Here is a 15,252-nt window from a genome sequence, read left to right as displayed (position 1 = left end):
TTCCACAAGTCATCAACATCCACTCCCACAAGTCATCAACATCCACTCCCACAAGTCATCAACAGCTCCTCCCACAAGTCATCAACAGCTCCTCCCACAAGTCATCAACAGCCCCTCCCACAAGTCATCAACAGCTCCTCCCACAAGTCATCAACAGCTCCTCCTACAAGTCATCAACAGCCCCTCCCGTTGCTGAAGGCAGCCTCGGTCTGTTTAAACGATCCACCAATATGTCTACCCTACGAGGCGGAAAATTGGGCACCTTGGATCAACTCACCAATCCGGCTCTGTGTGTCTAAACACTCGCAGCTTGCCAGCAAAACGGCCCAACATTCGCCGAAAAATCTGGCAGTGTAAAAGGGGCTATCAGTTTGCCACAGAGCTTAATTTCTGCAATAATTCAAAATCCAATGGAAAAACTCCTGTTGGCTTTTTGTTGAGGGAAACAGGGTGTGCTAACTTCGGGGTACAAAAACCATTCCTGCAGCTCTCTATCAGCCCCCTCACTTTACGCCCCTGGCTCACAAAATTTTACAGGTGTGTAGTTGAGATTAAAATAAAGGTCGAGATTAAAGATGGATGTGGTCCGAGCAAGGAGGCCAAAAGTAGGGAGTAGGAAGCAGGGAAGGAGCCATTGTTCTCCACTCTACGCCCCTGATTCACATTCGTTTTAAGTTGTGGATAGAGTTGCAGTGATATACCAGTTTTAAGGTGTACTGTGATATAAAAGTTGATGGCTATCAGACCATGTACGTTTGCTTATTTATGATATTTACTGGACGTTGAATCTCTCCTTTATTTGAGTTATTTTCTAAGAGGAGACTTTTTACACAAACTTCCGTCAACAAAATGTTTCATGATCCCGTCACAAGATGGTCTCTAGTTAGTTTATATAATTTTAAATTGAACATATTTGGGTTTTTGTTTGTTGGCAAAACAAGTAATTCGAAGCTGAAACCTTCTTCTTTGATAAAAAAAATACGTTCATTAAACTGAATAGAAAACAAATAATATATTAATCAATGAAACAATCATCAGTGCCAGTCCTTCTTTGGAAGTGTTAATATTACTTTTGATTGGTAGAAAGGTTCCTGATATGGTCTTATCCTCCCTTCTTCTCTGCCTGCCTAATTTTCCTCTCTTCCTCCCCTCCATCCCCCTCTCGTGTGTCCTCCAGGTTTGCGGGCGTCCCTCCTCCTCTCGGCGCTCTTCATGCTGCTTGGAGCGGCTCTGAGGAGCATCCCACTGACAGAACAGCCTCTCAGACGATGGTAAGACTCCTCTGTCAACATTACGGCAGCAGATGGTTCAAGGGGCCAAGTGTGCTGATGATTCTCTGAAAGGTTTTGGACAGGAGGCAGGAAGTGACTCGTGATCCTCAGTGCAGTCATAAGCCTCTCATCATTTCCATAATTTGATATATTAGGCAAACTTTTCTAACCAACTGCCAGGAATACTTCTGTACATCACTTTATGGATAAAAAGAGCTGCTCGCCAAACGATCTCTCCTCGTCTGATGGGTTAGAGTGATGAATTGAGCCAAACGACAGAAAATTAATCAGTTATTTTGATATTTGATAAACTGTTTCAGACATTTTATGAGCAGAAATATCAATCATTCACTGGTTTTAGCTTCGTCTTTGTCATAATTAATGATAAACTGAATATTTTGGGGCTTTGAACTGTTACAGCTGGATAAAATATGACGTTTGAACATGTCACACAAACTAGAACAAGAATCTTTTATTATTTTCTGACGTTTTACAGACAAAAGGATTCATTGATGAACTGAGAAATGTTTTGCAGAGTAATAGATATTGAAGATAACACACTCACACTGACAGTACTAATATGCTGCTCTCTAACAGTGGAAGGTAACATGGTCACCATCCTAGTTTAGCATGTTTACAAATTAACACCAAACACAAAGCACAGCTGAGGCAACGTCACTAGTTTTGCAGATATTTGCACTGCCAAGATGGCGACGGCCAGAGCCGCCTACTTTGAGCTTCAAACCCGCTCCTCAGAAACCAGTGGGTGACGTCACGGTGACTACGTCCATATTTTTAGTCTATGGTTTTGGCCTGTCAGCCCAGCACAGCAGGGATTTGTGTCTCCATGACAACAGGTCTACCTGTTGAAGGTGTGTCTGTAACTGATGACGGCTCGTCTTGAGTGATGAGGTTTAAAAGCAGCGGGCTGATCCACGGCTGAAGTCCCTGTAACTGGTGCAGCAGATAAAAGAAGTTTACCTGTTGGAGGTGAGCTGTTTGTCTGCAGCTCTTCATCATCATCATCATCATCATCATCATCATCATCCTCTCACTGTGGCTGTTTCTGATTTCACGCTTCCTCCCTGCCGTATTATCAGACTTGTCTTTATTGAAGAAAAGCTGCTGACAAAGTTCTGCTAATTCAGGTATAAACACATTTAATTTCCTGTAGACTCTTCACAATAAAAGTCTCCTGTTATTTTGTAATGTAAAAACTTTTATTGTGAAGCAGCAAAATGAGGAAGTGTTGAGTTTTCAAGTAGAAACTTCACACAACTTCTGATACAGCTGACAGTGAACATTAAACAGTGAAATAAATCAGATATCTGAAGTAAAAACAGGATGCAGGAGAGAAACTAAACTCCAAACCACAGAGATTCAGTCAGAAGCTACAGGCGTACTGAGAGCTGAACACACAGAGACTTTTAAAAACACCTGTCTCTCTGGTCTCCTGCAGACAGAGGGGAGGAGAGTCTCAACACACACGCTTGTTTCAGGGGGAGAAGAGGGGTTGGCTGTGGTCAGCTAGATGTCTCCGCTACCCGCTTGAGGGGGTGGACGGCTTTTCGACCGACTCCGAAGAAGAGACATCTCCATGGAACACTGAAGGACTCTAAACGTCTATTTTGACATACGTATTAATAAGTCAAATTTGGTCGTCTTAACATGTTGAATGTGAGTTAAGATGACAGAAAATGATCCAAGATCCTGTTCAGTTTTCCTCTTGAGTTGAGACCACGCCCCCAGGAAGTACACTGGACTTTGAAGCCAGTTTGACAAAGTGGCCAAACCCTGTAACTACAACTGATATCACGTGATATCATTTGGCCTAAAAAGACATTTTCCAATAGACGTACACTGGGAATGAGAAGTCTGTAAATCAGTGGATACTTCAGCACCAAAGCTATATCCAGTTCTCTTTATACGTCCACCGTAGACACCTCTAACTGGATGGAGAGACATGCAGAAGATATTTAGCTGCCAGAGAACAGGATTGTGAAAGACAGCTGAATACTGTGTGGAGCCTTTACTTCGTTTTTGTGTCCTTGCCGGCGGTTTCTTCCCGTATCAGACGGCACTTTGACAGACCATCAGTGGAAAAGATAAAGAGAATCCCATTATTCTCAGTGTTTCATTCTCAGTTTCACTCATGAGCTCAGTGTTCCTCTTTCACAGAGTGCAAGAGCTCAGAGAAGGTCATTTCAATTATAATGTGCCTTATAAAAATGTAATTTCATTGAATATTTCTGAGTGGTAATCTGTCTAATGATTACTGTTGGCCTCCACAATGAGCCGGTGTATCATAAAATATCAATACATAGAGGAAATTGTGTTTCCACAGAATGATCTGTGCATCGCTTTCTCTCCATGGATCTGAGGATTTTAAAAAATCATTTTCTCTTCCAAAGAGCAGATAAATCAATTTGGTTTCTGGGTTTCTTTCTGTCGGTGTGTCTCATGAGGCTTTGGTGAGAAAGACATCAGCAGCCGGTGATACAGGCGACATGTAGGGGAAATAACAAGGCTCTGTTAAAGTGTGTTAAAGTATATTAGGAAGAAGCAGAGACAGAATCATGATTCCCGTGTGATGAGACCCTGAGATGAAAAACCGTATTTACAGTTAGCTGTGAAATGTCAAGTTTTGCATCCTGGATTTGTTGCATCTCTGGTTGTTGCGTTCAGTGTTTGTGTTCTTCATGTTCATATTAAAGCTGGTGAAGGCCAAAAAAACAGCAGAATTTGAAAGTACACCCTCCTGCAGCTTTTTCTGTCCTAAGCTCCTCCCACCACACAACCACAGGCATATGCACGCGCTTCATGCAGTAACACAGTGTTTCCCATACATTGATTTATTTGTTTTTATTTCATTCCAGTTGCCCGTGCTGCATTCACTCAGCCCCTCGCTGCTTCGCTCTCTGTCTCTGTTTATCACACCGCCACCCCTCGTTCCCTTCACCTCGCTCCTCTCTGTTGTGGACTGCTTCACCTGAAGAAGAGTGGGCAGCAGATCAGCAGACAGAATTTTGGTCGGCGGCTTTAGCAGCTTTAATTCTGCCAGTGCAAACCCCCCAATGCCCGGTGTCACAGGTAGCTGGTGGCAGGTCTGATCTATCTAACAGCAGCAACAGAAAGTTTGCTGATCCAACGGGGAGTCAGGGCTGTCCGGCCCCTCAGTGCTGTGGCTGGATTCAGGTTTATGCTGCTGCTGAGGGGCGGCAGTGGGTCAGTCCAGAAGCAAAACGACGGGCAACTCCAGGTGTTCCACTTTTCTATACTTTGATGCGATAAACGACATGTTAGGACATGTTAGGACATGTTAGGACATGTTAGGACATGGTCACTGCCGTATGCAGAGCTGCATGTGTACAGGAGCTTAAGTGGAGTTTTCATTTTCTTCAGCCGTGTAAGGCGGCAGTAGCTCAGTCCATAGGGACTTTGGTTGGGAACTGGAGGGTCGTTGGCTCAAGTCCCCATCCGGACCAAATATGGAGCATGGACTAGTAGCTGGAGAGGTGCCATTTCCCTTCCTGAGCAAGGCACCAAACCCCCAGCTGCTCAGGGTGCCTGTCCATGGGAAGCTCCCTCGCTGTGACATCCATTTTATGCATGTACAGGTCCTGTTTGTGCATGTGAGTGTATTTGAGGCCTGTGTGTGTGTGTGTGTGTGTGTGACAACAGAGTGAGAATATTTAATTTCCCCTCAGGGATTAATAAAGTATCCGCCTCCTCCTCTTTTTCTTCCTCTGACAGGGGGTCAGTCACCAGAGCTGCTGCCTGCTCTCCTCACGGTGAGGTGGTCTGTAGCAGCAGGGAGTGAGGTGGAGGACACACTGTGATTCAAGGCTCTCGCTAACATTAGCTACGTAAACATGAACCTGAAGCTGCAGCTGTGAGTCTTTGGCTCCAGTTAGCAGAAGGCTAAACTGTTACCATCATTTTCTCTCCATCTCTGAAACTCTTTGTCGATACTGACACGTGTTTATTGTCAGACTCTCTTTCAGACTCTGTTTGATCAGTCTGTCTCTTTGTTGGGTTGCTCTGCAGTGGAGACAGTTGTTGGCAATGCTGGAACAGCAACTTCCTCTGCAGAAATCTCATCCTTTGAATCAGACTCTCACTATCTGAAGTGCAACTGCATTTGTAGAACAGCCAATAGGAACCCCCTCTGAAGTCTCTTGTCACAGGCTAGATGGTCTAAAGCCTGAAAACAAAGCCAAGATGAGACACAGACGTCAGCTTGAATTATAATATGCTGAAAGGTTATTATGGGGTTTTTGCTTAGGGAAACCAAAACTAAACTGCCTACTGTAGCTTTAATAGCTTTAAATGATCTTTCCTCAGCCTTGAATCAAGAGCGACCTCCTCTCTCACGACTCCACTCCTTCACTGCTCCACCAGACGTAACATGTTTGGTCCATGTGCAGACGTCTTATCTTGGACTGTTAACCTCGTATTGATCACTGTGTTGCGTAACAAGGCAACAACAAAGGAAACAAACAGCTTTCATTTGACAGACATTCAGAGCATTTTCCAGTGTCTGTGCCACAGCTTTAATCATCCTCTGGGATGTGTCACAGGTTTTAGTGGAGGGTCTGCGGCCTAAATCTTCAGGATGTTTTATTGCACCTGGCCTGCACAGTAAAGCACACTCACAATTATGGAGCCTTTTTTTTATTTGCTGGTCTTTCAGAAATTATAGAGGGATCCAGCTTTTATTTTTATGTGTAAATCAAACTGAAATCCAGTGATAGTGGACAAACTGTTTGTTTTATTGTTTTAGTTTTCACGACTCCTTTAAGCAGCGGCTTTACATCGTGCTTCCAAAGAGTCGGTCGTAAATTGCAGCATCTGAGGCCAAGATATCCTGAAGTTTAGTCTGTGGTAAAGTCTAAAAACCTGGACATACTTCTTATAACTCAGCTCAGTAGTGTTTTTCTTCCCTGTGTGGTAAATGTGAGTTTTTAACCTTTATGTTGAAGTCGTCTCTGAGCCACAGTAACCCAGATATGAGGTCAGGTCAGGGGTGTTTTCTCAGACCTAACGCCACAGACAGCCACAGAAAGACTTGATGTGTTAAACTGGTGGAGTTTCCTCTCTCATGATAACCTGTAGATTACTGATGGTTGTGCAACAGCAGTCGTTGTTTGGTTTTACACTTATAGATTCCAGGATCATCAGACTCAGTGAACCACAAAGCTCAACCTGTCTGTTGACCCTTGTTCAACAACATTCCTGTTGCACCGTCACTTGACACTTGATGCGTTTACCCAAAGCACAGCGCTCTAAGCATGTGTGCATCCATGAACATGACTGTAGGGACAACAGACTGCATTATATGGCATGTAACACTCCACTCACACACACATTCATACGCAGGTGGCCGAGGCGACTCTACAAGGTGCCATCTGCTCATCAGATAATCATTCATACTCACTCACACTAATGATCATCGGGATCAATTTGGGGTTCAGATCTAGACGACCTTCTGATTGGTAGACGACCACTCTCGCTCCTGAGTCGCAGCCACATGGCAGCTATCAGTTGTGAGAGGGTTTTACTGTAAAGGGGAAACAGAATCAAATAGAAACAGGGCTGCAAAGACAAAAGAAGTCACTTCCTCTACTTGTTGGATACACACAGGGCAGGACTGTGCAGCAGCAGGGTGGGAAGTAGTGAACTGTACAGTGTTGGGCAAGCTGCTGGGAAAATGTAGTGAGCTGAGCCACCAGCTGCTCTACATCAAATAAAGTTTCACTACACTGAAGCCGTGTCCAGAGAAATGAAGCAGCTAAGCTACAACACAATGGCTGAAGTAACTCACCACTTGCAAAGCTGCTTTTATCAGGGTGTCTACAGGTCCTTAAAAAGTCTGAAATTAAGTTTTCTTAATATAAGGCCTTAAAAAGTCTTAAATTGTTTTAAATTCAGATTCGATGGGTTTCAAAAAAATTTAAGTCACATTACTGTAAATATTTCTCCAGCCTGACCCAGTGTTTACAGTCACTAGACAGACTGACAGGAGAATTGCAATAATAAATAGCATTTATGACAGAGATGAGATTGTGTTTTCTTTTTACGTGAAACTCATTCAATTTTTGTTACTGTTGATTTTGAACTGTCATCATTGTGTTTATGTAGAAAGAGTTCTTACAGATGTGTCACACACACATATATGATATGTGTTTCCGTTGCAGGTTTGGTCTTAAAGGGATAGTGCACCCAAAAATGAAAATTCAGCCATTATCTACTCACCCATATGCCGAGGGAGGCTCAGGTGAAGTTTTAGTCCTCACATCACTTGCAGAGATCCAAGGGGAGAGGAGGTAGCAACACAACTCCACCTAATGGAGGCTGACGGCGCCCCAGATTCAAACGTCCAAAAACACATAATTGAAACCACAAAATATCTCCATACTGCTCGTCCGTAGTGATCCAAGTGTCCTGAAGCCCCGACATAAAAAGTTGTTTGGAAAAACCTCATTTGAACTCTGTTTTTAGCCTCATTGTAGCCTGTAGCTCTGACTGCCTCTCTGGGCACCGCGCTCACGTTGTCAGTGTTGTAGCTCAGTCAGCAGGTAGAGCGCTGCGATCTGAACAAAGAAACCTTCTGGGACACCGTACTGACACACAGCTCTATCATCCATGTGTGTGTCCTATATCTGACTATGATTCTGGTGTTTGGGGTTTCTGAGAACACACAACTTGTACCGCTGTAGAGTGATTCGATCCTTTCTTTCGCCGTTAGTGGAGATTGGGGCGAGAACCTCCAAACATTAGATATAAATGTCAAGTGCTTCGGCTCTGGAACAGACTTATAAAGACGTCTGATCAGAGACTCACAAAAAAAATTAATTGGGACATCTCCCATGGTCGCCCCCGGGCTAACGAGATGAAATCTTTATTTTGTTTGAACAAATTTTTATTTTTTATTTTATTTAACCTTTATTTAACCAGAAAAACCTCAAGACTAAAATTGTCTTTTTCAACAGTGTCCTGGTCGAGACAGGCAGCAACAGAAGTTACAGACAACACGGAACAAAAACACAGGATAAAAATGGAAAGCTCTCAAACAAGCCATATAAAACACTAAATAAGAACACTATAAGAAAAGGCCAAAAAGTATGTTAATATTTCTTACAAATGAACCATAAAAAACGCAAAAACGGCAACTACACATGAACACAAAGACCAGCTAAGACACTCGGTGACATATAGATGATTGTGTATAGAAATCCTGCAGTAGAGCTTTTTAACGGCCGAGAGGAACCAGTGAGTGAACTTAAAGTCCTTCTGCAAAAGATTCCCCAGATACAGAGCTGCAGACAGAAGCACTCGCTTACCAAACTCTGTACGTTCCCTCAGGACAGCAGCATGTTTTGTGAACGGAGCCCAGAGCCATTTTAAATGCAGTGTAAGAGCCACTTAAGCACATATTTATTAACTTTATTTATGTGTTAGAGTACAGGCGCAAGTTATTTACACCAGGTGTGGTGCTGTAAGTCAGGTTAGTGCAAATGACAGTTGGAGACTGACGACTTGAAGTTTGTTGGTTTGGATGGTAATAAGATTTCTGAGCGTGTTTTGCAGCGATGAAGTAAAATAATGTGTAATATGTGAGAGAATATATAGAAATAGGACAATAAATTATAAATATTAGGTATAAAATCATCATCATCATCAGTGCAAGACTCAATATGTGTGTCACCATTAAATCAGACTGAATATGGCAGCGTATAAAGGTGTTTTCAGACGGGATTTGAACGTGGAAAGTGAGTCAATATTGCGAATGTCGTTCCAGAGGTGGAAGGGCAGGAAGTGAACCTGGTTTAAGCTTTTCCCGCCTTGAGTGAGTGCTGTGAATTATCAGAGAAGGAACAGAAACACGAGTCTCAACCGAGTGGCAGAGGAACTTGTTAAAACGGCCAGTATACGCAGTGTGTCAGAAATACCAGGATGTTCTACTGCTTCCTGTGTGATTTTGCAGTCTGTACGCCAGCATGCTTTTCAGGTAGTTCTGACCCACATAAGGCTTCACTGGGGGGTGAAGCGTCATCGCAGTAAAAAAACCAGTATGTCAGCATGCTGTAAGTCCCACCCCTCCTGAATCCAGCCGTACAGCAGCGTCCATCAGATCTGACCTCGAGGTGTGCAGCCCCGATCACAGCTGTCTGCTGGTTCTCCCCCCCCCAGTCACATGATGAGGACAACCTTTCCCAGCCGTGACCTTCAGCTCTTTAGATTCAGAGTGGAAAACATGGCTGCACAGAGAAACCAAGATAACATGATCACACAGCAAATGTTAGCTGTGACACAGTTCAGCCTCATTTGCATCTTAAATGTAATAGGTCATAACTCTAGAAGCCATGTTTTAATGGATGACATGGTGGATTATCACAGTGAGGCGTGAAGCTCCCTGGACCACCAGTAGATGTCACTCTTTGCCTTGCAGTGGTGGAGATGGACCAGTCTCAGACTGTGAGGGCTTTGTGTAGTGACCTGCGTCTGCTGCTGTGTGAGCCGTCTCTCATAAACAGGATATTTTTGTATTATCAGAAGTACTGGTTGAGATGACCTGAGAGACGGGGAGGAGACCTCACAGTTCTGTCTGGCCGGCTCCAGAATTTTGAATGCGAGGAGTTCAAGGGCATTTTGATCAAACAGTTTCCTGCTCCTCGCGATCAGAAGACAAGTGGCGACAGTTATTCAGGTTTAGGAGCTCCCTCGACAGCCTCCCTGAGGATCTGTGTTTATTCCACATGTCGTTTCATGTCTGAAAACCGATTACTTCATTTTCTCTTTCATGGCATCCTCTTGAGGAAGTAAACCGCCTCTTTGTTTAGAGTTTTTAAGATCCTTTCTAGGAAATCAAAGGCGGTTGTGGAAGTTCCTCTCTGCAGCAGCCATGTTTGAAAAGTGTTTTGTGTTGTGGAGTTCAGGTGAGGAGAGAGACGCCACCGCTGCATCAGTGGTCACTGATTAGACCTCGCTGTGATTACTGCTCTCAAACCAGACGTTCTTACCCTCCTCATTCTCTCTTGTTTTCACGCTTTCACTCGTTGCTCTCCCCCTTTCAGTCTGTCTCTCTCGTGCTTTTTAATACAGACCAGCTGTGATTAGTAAGTGTCTATCAGTGAGATCTCAGACTCACTCAGACACTGTCTGATTGGCCATCAGAACACATTGTGGGTCCCGCAGCAGGCTGTCCTATTACTGTGACCATTGCTGTGCTGTCATTCTCGAAACAGAATTGGCCTGGCCTTTATGTGAAGGCAGAATTGGGTCTGTCAGCCCTGGCGGCCCGAGGCAGGGGGGCCGATTTCACCACAGTGCTGGCTTCTTTGTCTCATCCTCGATCAGATTCCGTCTGACAGGGTTCATCAATACGGATTAACGTAATCATCCAGCTGAAAAAAGCCGCTCCCTCCTCTTTCTTCCCTGCTCCTGCCGCACTGTGGCCGCCCCATGTGACCGCTCATCCTCATGTAACTCACCATCCGTCCTCATCACCTGTCACATTAAAGCCAATTTTCGTAGTCACATCCATCCTGGGAGTGCACAGACAGTAAGACTGGGGACTGAACTTCCAAACTTTGAAAGCACTGACCAAACTTTGTAATGCAAAGTTTTAAAAGCTGGGAAGTTCTGAAAGTCATCGAATTAAGTTGTGATGTCGGTGTGGATGTTTTCAGTCACCTTCCATCAGCTCAGCTCAGTCTGGGTTAAATTTAGGTCTATTCGGCGAGTGTTAGTGGAGCTCTTTGAGGTACAGTAGGTGTTGGACGGTGGTGGCGTGACTTCTGTTGGCGGGCCAGGTCGAGGTTTTGGAATGTAAACATGATAGAGAAGATGGGCACCAGCTTCAGTTCTGGGCGCATGGATAAGCAGGACCATCTCTACGTTCATCTTTGCATCCATATCTACATCGAAGGCATCATGGCGAACATGGAGGAATCAAACATGATCGTGATTGTGTGGATCTTTCTGCAGATGTAGCATCCTGCTAGCCATCGTACAGGTGTTGGATAATAAACTGGACGACCTCCGTGCCTTCATCTTTGTTTCACTTCGACTTGGCCGAACGGATGACGCCATTCAACCAAATAAGACTTTTCTATATTTCTATATGCCGATCTGACAGAGCAGAGAAGGAGGAGCAGAGAAGAGAAAGAGTCATGTCTCTTATGGTGAATAAGAACTGGTGTGACAGTGGGAATATGAGGTGCTGTCCTGTTCCTGCTCGCCCTGCACCACAAGAGAACAAACACTCTGGATCGCTGCTGCACGCCATTCAGAGGCAGCTGCACAGCGGCACTGCCTGTATTTGGGAGGAGTGACAACATGACTGTCTTGTTGAGATGTGTAAACAAACTAAAGCCCTTCTTACACAGAGATCACGCCACATGGCCACAACGAGGTCCCATCTTCATGCTGCCTTTGCATTTTTACACAGAACCAAACCACAGCGGCATCATGTCGCTCCAGTGTGTGATTTTTAGACAAAAGAGGCGTGACAGGCATGACATGTAACAGAACAGCGTCTGCCTCTAGTGTGACATATAACATACGTGTCAGCAGCTCTTTATAAACAATAACAATGACATCACATGTGAATAACAATCATTTACCGTCCCTGTTATATGGCGGCTGATCCTGTCCTCTGCTCGGAGGGTAAGGAGCTCCTGGACCTCACTGTTTTCACTGTTTGTGGACATTTTCAGCTGCTGTTCTTCTTTGAGTTAGCTGCTAACTGCTCCTAGCTGCTTTTTAAATTTCCCAGTGGTGGATCGTACCATGACTTGTCATCAAAACGTCACACCCAGCTCCTCCATGGCCCCACCCTGCCGACTGTCTCTTTTAGTAGGTGTAAAAGGGGCTTAAGATGCATGCCCCTAGGGACGCAAGAGATGGAGCCAATTAGAGTCTGAAGTATGTTCCAGGAAACCAACATTGACCTCACCGATGACATTGATTAATTTACTGAGTCTGTGGTGGATCTGATTCATAAAACCACAGAAGTAATTGTACCCAGAACTACAGCTAAATCATTCTACAACCAGAAACGTGGATCACCAGAACCCTCCGGAAATACGGACGATTATAAAGCAGCAGCCAACGACGTAAGAAGACACAAAAAGGACTGAATTGCAATGCACGAGTTAAAGGAGCTGAAGGAAGTGACTTCATGTGACAAATAAATGATTGATGGATTGATAGAATTGGTCAGATTATTAGTTATGTTTATATATCCAGATATATGAACTACACTTTTTTAATTCTATTTTATTTACACAAAGTTCTAGTGAGACAAACTTAAACTTTTAAAAAAGCACAGTAGTCACGCACATTCAAAAATGGTTTAAGGCAGGTGCTGAACCAATATAAAGACAGCAGTAAAACATGATGAAAGGTCGGCACACTGTGGCCCCCCTTTATGTCCAGTTTATTAGCACATCAACAGTTGACATTTTGAGCTGACACTCTTCTCAGTCCACTTGAGAAGATCGGCTTGTTTTGTTTTGTTAAATTAAAAAAAGTTTTGAGTCTGAGTCTTTTAATACGAGGTCACAGTTGTTTGAGATGATTCTGCAGCGCTGGCACAGTGTGTTAAAATGTTGCTGTGATAATCAGTGTTTGGACTCTCTGGATTGGAGTGTTGGGTTTGTGATAATCTTTGTGTCTAATGAGAAGATACAGTACAGCCGGTGGACCAGTCTGCTATCTGGACCCGTCCCAGGCCTAAATGAGACTGTAATCACAGGAGATGCTCCCAAACCTGCCAGCTGGGCGTGGTTTCTGTTCCATTTCTGTTTGGCACAGGAAAAGCACATGCTGCTCGTGCCGACTTGAATCAGCGGCTCCGGTGCGGCAGGTAAACAGAATACCATGTGTTTCCAGCAGTAGAGACTAATAAAAAAAAATACCTATTTCCCCCGGCTTGTTGTGGCTGAATCCAAACAGGAAAGGTGCTGCTCTGTCTCTGCCAGCACTTGAACGCTGTGAAAAGATTAAATTAAACTAAAGACAGCATCTCGACCGCCTGCTGCTATTTTACTATCAGCTGATTCAGGCTCAGCGCCACACCTGCTGCTTGCACGCCGTTCAAGAGGGTTTCTCTGCCTTCAGAAATAAGTGACACGCCAGCCCAAGTGTTGTTGTTGAGGGTTAAGAAATTGTGACTGTAGACAAAAAGCTACCTAAATCTCGGAGAGATGGGATGAACAAAAATGTCACGGATGTTTCAGGAAGTTGCGACATGGTCAGTGTGTTGAGCGCTGAACTCAAGTGGTGTTTGGTTAAAAGGGGAACTTGACAGCTCAAATGTGTCATGTGATCAACATCAGTCCCAAGAAAGACATTTTAATGGCTTCACGCTGGCGATAGTTGAAGCATCATGTTTTCAGGTTTTGCGTCCAACTGTGCATCCTTCTCTCTGTCCCATTGTCGTAAACGTGAAATCTCAAGAGCACTTGAGGGAATTTGAATTTGGCACAAACGTCCATTTGGACTCAACAATGAACTGATTCGATTTTGGTGGTCAAAGGTCACTGTGACCTTGCGTCTGTCTCATTCTCTTGAAAGCAATATTTCAAGAAGGCCTTGAGGGAATTTTGAATTTTCGCTAGTTTGCTATTTTTATATCTCCGTGCTGGTAATATCCGTAGCCGGACGCATTATGTTTTTAGGTTGTCTGTACATACGTCTATTCGGCCCATTCTTGTGAACGTAATATCTGAAGAATGCCTTCCGGGAATTTCTTCAAATTTGGCACAAACGTCCCCTTGGACTGAAGAATAAGCTGATTAGATTTTGGTTGTCAAAGGTCAGTGTGACCTTACATCTGTCCCACTGTCGTAAACATGATATCTCATGAATGCCATGTTGGAATTTTGGAATTTTGGTAGCTGGCTGCTAGCCTCTGTCACTGTGACGTTAATGCTAGCAACATTAGCAGACTCTGTGGTCGTACTGCTGCTCTCTGCAGATTCTTCGCTGCTGAGGTTTGTTCGCAGCTGTTTTCTTTTTGCTCGCTAACACACAAGACAAGTGACACAATATTGGTAGCCTTACAACCGAGCGCCAAAAGTATCAAAGTTTATCTAGTCTGAGTGGGTGGAAGTTCGCTGCATAGATCAGCCTCTCATTGGGCGGAACGAGCCATCCGCTGAAGTCCCGCCCTACCACCTCCGGTTGTGTAGCAGTTTTCAACCGTTTTCAACACGTTCTTTACTAACTTTTGTGGTGTTTGATCTTGTGGGGATGTAGCCATTTTTCTGCCATGGCTCGCGTCCTGTAGGCGATATTTTTGTGAGCGTGTTACACCAAAACCTGTTTCCCCCCGGCAATATTTTTGCAAGCGCACTGTTGCTGTGACACCGCCCAGAACGATTGTGATTGGTTGAAAGAAATACAAGTAGCCGGGGCGGTTTTTCTCCAATCTCACAGTGAGAGTCGGCCCAGCCAGACCTTTATTTTCTTGAGAAAGGTCTGGTGAGCGAGACTAAAGTTTATCATATGTTATCCTACACTGACCTCTGACCCGTGACATGTGCACCAATCATCAGCATCCACACAGCTGAAAAATGCATCTGTCACGTTCCTTAGTAAAAAAGAACCCAACAACATGATCTGCTGCTTTTGTCATATTTTATTTTCAAGATAGGATGACAAATCATTGAAAAAAATGTATGTACAGTGCGTACAGGATTACAGCTGCTGGCTGGAGTCTGTGGACTGTAAGGGCATTAACAAGGTCTCTGATAAGGTTTTTTTATAGGCTTATTATGTTGATACACATAAATGTATTGAGCCTCTCAAACCTTAAGAGTTTTGATACTTTATGCAGAATATGGTTTTCAGTTTCTCCATGACACTCCGGTACAGTAATATGTTCGACAGTGAGTGCAGCCCGCCCCACAGAACTTCTCTTCAGTGCACCTCCATTAATAGTCTGTAAGTTTACATTAATAAAGACAAAATA

The 15,252-nt window shown here is 44.1% G+C and overlaps 1 protein-coding gene across 1 annotated transcript in view; it reads left to right on the top strand.

Moving 5' to 3' along the window:
* Positions 1 to 15,252, top strand: part of slc49a4 (solute carrier family 49 member 4) — a 93,314-nt gene that overhangs the window by 10,147 nt on the left and 67,915 nt on the right. The window contains exon 2 of the mRNA XM_050049475.1: positions 1,178 to 1,271. Within this exon, the coding sequence (XP_049905432.1) occupies positions 1,178 to 1,271 (94 nt within the window). The remainder of the gene's footprint in view (positions 1 to 1,177; positions 1,272 to 15,252) is intronic.

This window comes from Epinephelus moara, chromosome 7 (genome assembly GCF_006386435.1).
Source record: "Epinephelus moara isolate mb chromosome 7, YSFRI_EMoa_1.0, whole genome shotgun sequence".
Classification (NCBI taxonomy): Eukaryota; Metazoa; Chordata; class Actinopteri; order Perciformes; family Serranidae; genus Epinephelus; species Epinephelus moara.
The sequence above is the reverse complement of the archived record's forward strand: the minus strand, read 5'-3'. Positions and strand labels throughout refer to the sequence as shown.